This window comes from Bombina bombina, chromosome 4, assembly GCF_027579735.1.
Source record: "Bombina bombina isolate aBomBom1 chromosome 4, aBomBom1.pri, whole genome shotgun sequence".
NCBI classification, from domain to species: domain Eukaryota; kingdom Metazoa; phylum Chordata; class Amphibia; order Anura; family Bombinatoridae; genus Bombina; species Bombina bombina.
The window spans coordinates 330,478,425-330,489,935 of record NC_069502.1 but is presented as its reverse complement, the minus strand read 5'-3'; the positions used below and the strand labels follow the sequence as shown (position 1 = coordinate 330,489,935).

At 35.1% G+C, this 11,511-nt stretch overlaps 1 protein-coding gene across 3 annotated transcripts in view; it reads right to left on the bottom strand.

Moving 5' to 3' along the window:
- LOC128656253 (neprilysin-like) overlaps positions 1–11,511 on the bottom strand; it is a 256,431-nt gene that overhangs the window by 157,190 nt on the left and 87,730 nt on the right. For 2 of the 3 annotated variants that reach the window (XM_053710068.1, XM_053710069.1), the window contains exons 3-4: positions 7,132–7,289; positions 1,917–1,952 (exon numbers count right to left, since the gene is read on the bottom strand). In XM_053710068.1, coding sequence (XP_053566043.1) covers positions 1,917–1,952; positions 7,132–7,289 — 194 coding nt within the window. Of the gene's footprint in view, positions 1–1,916; positions 1,953–7,131; positions 7,290–7,468; positions 7,599–11,511 lie in introns of those variants that run through there. The other variant, XM_053710070.1, reaches the window with a different exon arrangement.

Genomic DNA, 11,511 nt, shown 5'->3' with positions numbered 1-11,511 from the left:
ATCTCAACATTCACAAATATACATTTCTGACATTCAAAAACAAAACAAAAACAAATCAGTGACCAATATAGCCACCTTTCTTTGCAAGGACACTCAAAAGCCTGCCATCCATGGATTCTGTCAGTGTTTTGATCTGTTCACCATCAACATTGCGTGCAGCAGCAACCACAGCCTCCCAGACACTGTTCAGAGAGGTGTACTGTTTTCCCTCCTTGTAAATCTCACATTTGATGATGGACCACAGGTTCTCAATGGGGTTCAGATCAGGTGAACAAGGAGGCCATGTCATTAGATTTTCTTCTTTTATACCCTTTCTTGCCAGCCACGCTGTGGAGTACTTGGACGCGTGTGATGGAGCATTGTCCTGCATGAAAATCATGTTTTTCTTGAAGGATGCAGACTTCTTCCTGTACCACTGCTTGAAGAAGGTGTCTTCCAGAAACTGGCAGTAGGACTGGGAGTTGAGCTTGACTCCATCCTCAACCCGAAAAGGCCCCACAAGCTCATCTTTGATGATACCAGCCCAAACCAGTACTCCACCTCCACCTTGCTGGCGTCTGAGTCGGACTGGAGCTCTCTGCCCTTTACCAATCCAGCCACGGGCCCATCCATCTGGCCCATCAAGACTCACTCTCATTTCATCAGTCCATAAAACCTTAGAAAAATCAGTCTTGAGATATTTCTTGGGCCAGTCTTGACGTTTCAGCTTGTGTGTCTTGTTTAGTGGTGGTCGTCTTTCAGCCTTTCTTACCTTGGCCATGTCTCTGAGTATTGCACACCTTGTGCTTTTGGGCACTCCAGTGATGTTGCAGCTCTGAAATATGGCCAAACTGGTGGTAAGTGGCATCTTGGCAGCTGCACGCTTGACTTTTCTCAGTTCATGGGCAGTTATTTTGCGCCTTGGTTTTTCCACACGCTTCTTGCGACCCTGTTGACTATTTTGAATGAAACGCTTGATTGTTCGATGATCACGCTTCAGAAGCTTTGCAATTTTAAGAGTGCTGCATCCCTCTGCAAGATATCTCACTATTTTTTACTTTTCTGAGCCTGTCAAGTCCTTCTTTTGACCCATTTTGCCAAAGGAAAGGAAGTTGCCTAATAATTATGCACACCTGATATAGAGTGTTGATGTCATTAGACCACACCCCTTCTCATTACAGAGATGCACATCACCTAATATGCTTAATTGGTAGTAGGCTTTCAAGCCTATACAGCTTGGAGTAAGACAACATGCATAAAGAGGATGATGTGGTCAAAATACTCATTTGCCTAATAATTCTGCACTCCCTGTATATATATATATATATATATATATATATATATATATATACATATATACAATAGCAATAAATTGAGACCGCACTCGTAGGACTTGACAACAAACACCTCAGTGGTATTTAATGAGCTGTAACGTTTCGGGGTCTCTCCCTTTGTCAAACGTATATATATATATATATATATATATATATATATATATATATATATATATATATATATATATATATATATATACACACACACACACACACACACACATATATACACACACATATGCACAGTATGTAATATGTAGTTTACATTTACAATGAGTGCACACACATACACTAATACACACTGACTATAAACACATACGAACATAAATACATACACTTCCCCCCTCACATGACCATACCCCTTTCCACTCCCATGCACATACAAATTCTCACTCCCCCTCTAATGCCCCTACCCCTGCTCTCTCCACCCTTCCATGCCCCTTTCCCCCCATTTCCATATCCATACCCATTATATCTACCCCATTTCATGCCTCTTTCACCCCCCCTTTTTATATCCATACCCCCAGACATAAGGAACACTGGGATGTCCTTTCCTGTTTCTAGTGGAATAAACAAGGTTTTCATAGTTTTTTATTTTCTTACCTGCATTCACACAGCTCGGAGTTTTGCAAATTCCATCTAAAAAAAAAGATGCACAATTTTATTGTAGCAAAGTATGAAGCAAAAAAGAAACACATTAAAACCTGGGCATTTGCAATCATACTATCAAAATAGAAACAATCTTTTGTTAAACATACTATTTATACACATACACAATGAGCCAGATTACGAGTGGAGAGCTAACAGTTACGCACAAGCGATAAGGGGTTAATTGCGATTGTTTGCGCTCTTATTACAAGTTGAAAGTAAACACGATCGCTTGAGCACAAATGCAATTTACGCTAGAATAATTACTACATCCTGCATTCTCTGGTCAACTGTTTCGCAGAACAAAAATGTGTCTCAGAAAACATAAAAAATACATTACAAAGTACACTTACACTCATAATTACACTATCTAATAAAAAATATATAAAAGAAATTAGCAGAAAATATATATCTATAAATATATATGCGTATGTTTACATACTGTATGTATTTATATGTGTATTTATGTATTTACATACATATATACACATAAACACATAATACATGTACATATACATATATATATATATATATATATATATATATATATATATACTGTATTTTTATATATATATATATATATATATATATATATATATATATATATATATAAAAAATCTATATACGTGGATATACAGTAAATATATGTTAACTATTGCATAAATATGATTTTACATGTTTCCGTCTACTTAACATCAAATAGCTTCAATGCACTTATATGTATGTCTATATATCTATACATATGTATTAATGTCTTTATACATGTATAAACCAGATGAGCATTAAATTCAATTGCGCTCAAATTATCGTGTTTACTTTCAACTTTTAATATGAGCGCAATTTAACTTGCGTGCAAACAAACGTGAAAACCTGATATCACTCACATGCAAACTATAGTGCTCCACTCATTATCTGGTCCTTAGCATTTTCTTATAAACATTTCAATTTTATCATGTATTTACGAATCACTAAATAAAAAGGGAGTTCCCTGCTTTAAAGTATGTGAAGGCGATGAATACATTACAATAGGACACAATTGTAATAGAACTACACTGCAGAAGCAAAAATGCTGTGAAATTCATATTTATAATACAAAATTCAAATCATCTTATTTTCTTTATTATAAAATGACTTTCTTCTTCTCTGCTAGTAAGCTGAACAGGGGTGCACCATAGGTGTAGCTGAAAGGTCTCCTCTAGGTCTGGCGTATTGTGAAAACATTTTTCTCTGCAGATCTCGCAATTTCTTTTGTACAAACTAAAAGTTGGTGAGAGTGTGTGAAATCCAGCTGCACATGAAAATAGAGACAACTGTAAGATGCTAGACCCTACTAGCAGGCAATCGGATTTGTATTGGCTGCATGATTTCATTTTTAAAGTGCGCCCCCATGTTAACTTCACTCTCCCCCGTGAAGTTTTCATTTCCAGCAAGCTCCATAACTATCTGTTAGACTTCTCACAACTCACAGGAAAAGTCCCTTGTTTAAAGAATTTCTTGAGGGCAGCAAGCATCAACATGATTTTTCACGTCTGACACAGCAACATTTTTAGAACCGGCCCCAAGGGGCCAGTTATCAAAGTTTGCTGGCATGAAGAGAAATCATACAAAAACTTTAAAGGGATATGAAGCACAAACTTTTTCTTTCATGATACAAATAGAGCATGTGACTTTAAACAACTTTCTAATTTACTTCTAATATCCATTTTCTTCATTCTCATGGTACCTTTTTTTGAAAAGCATGGACGTTAGGAGCCGGTCCATTTCTGGAGCAATATATGGCAGCAGTTTTGCAAGAATGTTATTTGCAAGAACACTAGATGGCAGCACTATCTCCAGCCATGTAGTGCTCCAGATGCCTACCTAGGTATCTCTTTAACACAGAGTATCTTAGGAATGAAGCAAATTTGATAATAGAAGAAAATTGGAATCTTTTTAATTAAAATGACATGATCTTTCTGAATCACAAAATAAAAATTTGGGGGTTCATATCCTTTTAAGGGCTTTTTTTGAGCATTGTATTGTAATGAATGTGTCTCTTCTTCACATTAAACAACCTGCTTAGCAAGATAAAAAAGCTCCAAGGCTAGAATTTTCCTATATAAAATTATTTGGAATTGAAGTACTGACTCGTCTTCTTAGATAATCTCTCCAGACCAGAACACTATAGAAAATTTGGCCCTAAAAATGACTATAAAATTCTTTACAGGATACAAAACAACTCATAAAGAAAACTATTTGGAGTAATCTTAGTCAAGTTTTAGAGAAATAAAGGAAATTGCATAATTTGAACATAATATTAAACCCTTTGGCATGTGTCTAGTGTATTTGTTCCATCTGAAGAATTCAAATTTTCAAAACCAGATGTACAGAGCAAGTAAAATGAACCATATGAGCATTATTTATTGACAAACTTAATCCTGTGATTAATTTCAATATGAAATGATGCATGTACAAAATAATGAATATGAAACAGAATAAATGTAAAGAAAAATGCATGCAAACATCATATAGTGTTTATTAATTAGTAAAACAATCTTTATTGTTTAAGCCAGGGTTCATAAAACCATGAGTCGGGACCTGCTACTGGGTGACAACACCATGTTTACTGCGTCACAAATTCTGTGTGATTTGTAGGAGAGTGTGTTTGGTGTGTGTGTTGTATGAGAATGTGCGTTGTGTGAGAGTGTGCGTTGTGTGAGAGTGTGCGTTGTGTGAGAGTGTGCGTTGTGTGAGAGTGTACGTATGTTGTGAGTGTGACTTGTGTGAGAGAGTGTGTGTGCTATTACCTTTTTATATCACATTAAAGTTTGACTAGAATCAGGAATAAAGTATGCAAACTTTTTAGTCACTTTGCCAAAAATTGCAGCTATCTTGTTGTCTATTACTTCAGAAAGTTTTAGACCAACCATAAAAATAGGGTTGCAATTGCAAATGTGGTATCATTGCAGTGGGTCTTGGGGAAAAAAAGTTTGAAGGGGCAGTAAACCTAAAAATAATGTCATATAATTCTGTACATAGTGCAGAAAATTATATAACATTATGTTAGCGCTAACTTTATAAAACATAATATTGCAGCTGATATTTTTTTATAAGGTACAATTTTGCAGACCACCGCTCCTTGCTCTACTGAGCGGGTCAGTTTTTTTTCCCTAAGCGCATCTGGGCAGCTTTCTAGTCACAGATGGCCCGATCGCGCCATTAAACTCAATGTAGCTTGCTCCCGTTCTGATCTGGTAGCGGAGCGAGCTACATTAAGTTTAATTGCGCGATCGGGCCGGCTGTGACTAGACAGCTGCCCAGATGCGCTTAGGAAAAAAAACTGACCCGCTCAGTAGAGCAAGGAGCAGTGGTCTGCAAAATTGTACCTTATAATAAAATATCAGCTGCAATATTATGTTTTATAAAGTTAGAGCTAACATAATGTTATACAATTCTGCACTATGTAAATTAGTATCATAAATATGGCTTCTTTTATAGAACTTTTTTTAGTTTATTAACTTAATGGTACTAGAGAAAAAAAAAATCAAGCTAAACATAAGCGAGGAAAAGAGATATCTCAAATCCCAAACAAGATGCATAGATTATTTACTCACTTTAAAGGGACAGTTCACCCAAAAACTTTCTCCCCTTTAAATTATTCCCAATGATCCTTTTTACCTGCTATAGTGTATTAAATTGGTTGCAAGTAGCTCCTTTACTCCTATTTCAGCATTTGAAATAGCTGATTTAGCTTGTGGTTTGCCAACCTATACTGAAAGTTTTGATACTGGTGTATAGGCTATTGACAAGCCTAAGTAAACACAGCCAGCAGAAGAGATTACACCCTCAGTGGGGGGGGGGGGGGGCATGATAGTTAAGTAATAAAATGATAATTTTACATTGTTCTCTCTATGTATTGAATTGGTGTTCCAGACAAATATAAGATAAGGAAGCAAGTCTGTGTACACAAAGTGATAACATAATGAGATCTGATATTACCTGAAGCTCAACCCATTGTAATAGGCTGTGGTTTCAAAGCACAAAACCAGCTACTTCAGATACACAAATAAACCTGAAAATGCAATTTCTCAAATATTTTATACTCTGCAGTTGGTATAACAAGTCATTTAAAATACATTTATGGAAAAACAATTTTACAGTGTACTGTCCCTTTAACTAAACCATCTAAATCCAGTTCAAATCTTAACGCAAAAATATATTTAAAGGTGAAAGACAGTTAAAGGGACGGTGAACACCTTGAGATTATTATCTACACTGATATATACTTTCATTATTTATTTTGGCAAGAGGTGGGTAAAATTTGGATATTTAAAAACAATTGCAGCAAAAAAAGGTGCTAATTTGTTTTTAACATATTTACATTATTTGAAATATTTTGGCTGATATTTAATAGCAAGACAACAACAAAAAGGTCTTGTAAATACAAGGTGTTTAGTGCACCTTTAACCCATGCTAGAAACGGTGTTGTCATTAAGTATTAAACATTACATTCATTTCATATTAATTTCTTTTTTATAATTTATTTGGTATCACATTGGTATTTAAAGATGAATATAATAAAAGAGATTAATATAATAAGTAGCATGATTTCCTGGTATTCAAATAATTTTGTCTATTTCTGCCACATTTTTTCCACATTCTGAGTATTAAAATGTCTGCCAAGACTGACTTGGCATTAGTTCCATGTACCTTCCACCTGCATCAAATGGAAGACACTTGTTTATCAAGAATCGAACATTTCTTTTTTGACTAAAAGCCAAAAATTCTGTGTCTAAACTTTTATATTTGTACATAACCTTTTTCTGTTAAAATATGACATATCTATAATGAAAGCAAATTATTTTAGGGATGAACAGTTTGTCCTTATATAAACATAAACAAGAGTAATTCTCTGAAAAAACCTCTAAAATATATTTGAATTGCACAAACCAAATTTTAAATATATTTTTTTATTTTATTACATAAGATTTACCAATTGCTAAAAACAAATTAAATGTAAAAACAGCATTTTAAGAATTAGTCTTGTTTTTTAGATATCTAATTTAACAATATTCGTTTTTCTTTTTCTGTTGATATGTATATAAAAAAATGCATGGAACACAAAATTAGTTTACTATAAAATTATAGAAATATTATATGTTTTCATTAAAATACAAGATTATATACTCACCATCATATGTTGCGTATGCAATGATCATTGCAATAGCTATAGCAGCAAGCAGAACTGCCAAAACAATAAGAGCTATTTCCAAAGCGCTCAATCCTTTTTTCTTCATTTTTGATGGGTTAATCTCAGTAACGTCCATTTGATTATCAGACCTGACTCCTCTGCAGAACAGGAAAAAATATTCATTTAAAAATCATATTATTTACTCTGGTTCACATCCAAAATCAGCTTTGTAAAATTACTGTTAACTAAATAAAACTTCTGTTTACTAAATCCATAAAAGTTGCTCAAACAAGAAATCTGTTCAATAGCCCAAAGAAACAGTATCATATTTACTTACACACTCTTACTAGTTCTACCAGCTGTGAGGAACTTCAGTGTCAGTCTCTCAATATCAAACAGAAATGTACTCAGCCTTGGATTGTTGATCCGTTTTAAAAAAAAATTGGGTGGATCTTGGCTTTCTTAAATGTTTTCAGAAGGTGACCACAGTCCTATGAGCTTGACTGTACTGTTTGCAGTGCAAAACACGAATGGTCTTCAGTTTAGATGTCAATTAGCAAAATAAAATTAGATTAGGTAAAGACAAATATAGATTGCTGGTCAAAGCAAGGGAGATAAGTTAAACAATTAAAAGTTTTTAAGAGGTATATCTTTGGACTGCAAAAAATGTGAATTTTGGAAGCAAAATTAGAGTTTTAATTGCTTCTTCATTCAGAAATTTAGTGCTGATATGTTATTCATATATATAAAATAATCCTTTATCTACACAAATTAGTTCAATTACGATATTCTGTCAATAAATAATTTAAAAGTATCAAATTTTATATCTTTTATAATATTAATGATCACTTCAGAAGTAGGGGTTTTGTTTAAAAACATTGAATACTTGGCCAGTTAATACAAATTGTTGGCTTGTTCTAATAAGAAAAATGTTCTTACAATATAAATCTATATTGGAAGCAAATATTTAAAAAAGGTAGCAGGAGATTCATACTAATTACTCTCACAACAGAGGTTTTACCAGTTAAAAATAAAAACTGAGACAACATATTTTATAGTTGCTATTTTTTTCAGCTGTTAACCCTTTATAGCCATTTAAAGGGACATTCTACTCCAGAATTTTTATTGTTTTAAAAGATAGATAATCCCTTTATTTCCCATCCCATCCTTAGTTTTGCATAATCAACACGGTTATATGAATAAACTAGCCATTCAGTGCTGACGTGCTTGAGCACAATGTTATGTATATGGCACACATGAACTAATGCTCTCTAGCTGTGAAAAACTGTCAAAATGCCCTGAGATAAGAGGGGACCTTCAATAGATTAGAAATGAGCACATGAGCCTACCTAGGTTTTACTTTTAACAAAGAATACCAAGAGAACAAAGCAAATTTGATGATAAAAGTAAATTAAAAGTTGTTTAAAATTGCATGCCCTATCTGAGTCATGGAAGCTTAATTTTGACTAGACTGTCCATTTAATCCTTTGATTCCATCATATAAACAAGTGGAAGCATTTTTCATGTAGATTGTACATTATATAATTATAAATGTCACAATTTTGTAAACTACAGGATATCACTTATACCACCAATACTGTATATTTTAGACATGTGCATGGCGAAAAAATTCGGTTCGGATCGATTCGGAATTTTTCGAAGTTCGGTTCGGATCGATTCGAATTTGGAAAATTTCAAATCGATTCGTTTCGGATTTGTTTCAGATTCATTCGGATTTGAAGAAATTCGGCTGGATTCGGTTCGATTCGATTCGTAAATTCGGCAATTCGGTAAGTGTTAGGTGTGATTAGACTAGTATTATACTGTATATTAGGTGTTAACCTAACATACTGTATAATACTAGTATAATCCAATGGCCATCCGAATTTACGAATCGATTCGGTTCGATTTGGAAAATTCGGCAAAATTTTAATTCGGAAATTCGGTTCGATCCGAATCGATGTATTTGCAGAATTTTCCGAATGTAACCGAACTGCACATGTCTAGTATATTTATGACTCCTTAAAGAGGAGAGTAAACACTTTGCAATTTTATACATCATATATAGTTATGTATAGTAAAACAACAATATACTTTCCTTTATTTATTTTGCCTAATTTCATGTAAAAATGGTGTATTTTCTTATTCTCTGAGCAGCAAACAATTTTTTTTTTAATGTTTAGACTTGGCTGGTATTTTATTCTATAGCAGTTAACTTTTAATAGGACTGTAACGACAGGGGCCCGCACCTCTTAAGGGCCTATCTGGCTGTGTATCAGTAGTGCCATTACTACAGGTCTCAACCTTCTGTGTGCTCCCTGTGAAAAAGGGTTCACAACTTAATGAAAGTGTATGGTTTTGCCTTTACAATATAGTTACAAAGTTTTCAAGATGGTTGTCAGTAGACATGTGCATTCATCTTCAGACAAATACGTATTTGTCTGAATTTTGTCCCATTTATCCATTTGTCCGCATAACGAGTAGACAAATGGAAATGGTACCAAAATGGCCAAGTAACAAAATTCACATTTGTTTAGTTTTTGTTTGGCACTTTCAGTGCCAAAACAAGGGGAAGAGAACACAGGAATTGGGGGAAGGAACTGATATTATTTAACAAATCAGCTCATTCGTTCGCAGTGATGTTCAGAGGTCTGACCATTCATGTGTACAACTTTCCCTGTCCAATCATGACAGAGCATTACTAAATGATTGATATGAGGGCTAGCAAGTCAGGCGCCAAATGCCAAACACTCTTGTCCAATCCACTTTTAACCTACCATAGGGAGGTGGTGTTTATGAACATCAGCCATCTTTTAGTCACTTCACATCAGCTTTTGATCAGTGCAGTGGTGTGTGCCTCTGTCAGCTAACTGCGCTGTTATTTTGTTGAAAAATTGTACAGAATCAGTTTTTTTTTCTATATGGCACACATGAACTGCCATACTGCATTATTTATAATTTGTATTTACTAGTTTAGTGTTAAGAGTTGTAGAACTGCATTGGGGGCATTGCTGGGTCTGGTAGTTAGGTCTCCTGCCTTTTGTTGGGGGGGTACATTTAAGGTTAACTCTTTGTGTGCAGAATCAGTTGGGGTTTTTTGCAGTTAGTGCATCACACTGACTGCACTTTTATATTGTTTTGGGGGCATAGTTAGGACTTGTTGGCAGGTCTCCTGCCTTTCAGCCTGATTACAAGTGGTATGGTGTAATTTATTTTTCATGCACGCTAACTGTTCTTAAAGTCATTTTTTAATGTGGGCGGGTTAGAGTTAGTAAAAGGATTTCAGATACCGCAAACATGTTTACTTCTTCTTCCCATAGACTTCAATGGAGTGCACTTTTTTAAAAAAAAATAAAAAAAATTATGCTCACGCCATTGCTGTTCATATGCAATATCAGTCAATATTTTTATTGGTACAAGCCAACAACATATTTGAGGTCACAAACAGAACATTTTTTGCGTAAATATACTTGCACTTCATCAGATGTCTGAGCCCCCATTAATAAAAGAGAGAAGCTTTCCATGCTGCACAGCAGCTGATGCAGAGGACGCCAGGCTAAAGAACTGGCTTCGACAGTGTTCAATTGGTGGAAGGTTCCGACCGGACAATACAGCGGAGGAGGTATGTTTCAAGACAGATTTCCTTTGTACAGTTTGAGGACTTTCCTTTATCTACTACAGTGGGACTCAATATACAGCTAAACTGCTATTATAAAAGGACAATTTTTTTTTATACTATAAAAATTGACTTCCACTTTCCCATTAAATCTTTGTACTTGTGGACTGGCATTTACATTGGGGACATTTAATGTGAATAGGATATCCTTATGTAATGCTCGTGGGATATTCCACTATCAGACCGAACTCAGCCAGTAGTCTTCTTATCACGGTATTGATCCGGAATAATAGGGAATATCCCAGAGCAGAGAAAATTCGCAAGATGAGGTAAGCGGCACTCACCACAGGCAGGATAATCTTTGGCTGCAACAGGCAGGGAATCAGAGAAAGGCAGTTCAGGGGTAAACCACTAGAAAGGTCATGCAGGCAGGGTTTGGCAAAGGTAAAGCAGTCCAAAGGGAAACGACTAGAATTGTCAGGCAGTCAGGGTTTGGCAACAGTAAAGCAGTCCAAAGGTAAACCACTAGAATGGTCAGGAAAGCAGGATTTTGCAACAGAGAGACAAGCCAGAGCAACAGGGGTTAATCAAGAATAGTAGTCAGACAGGCAGGGTTTGGCAACAATAAGGCAATCCAGAGCAAAAGGGGTAATCAAGTAGAGTAGTCAGACAGGCAGGGTTCATCAATAATAAGGCAATCCAGAGAAATAGGGGTTAATCAAGTAGAGTAGTCAGACAGGCAGAGTTTATAGATAATAAGGCAA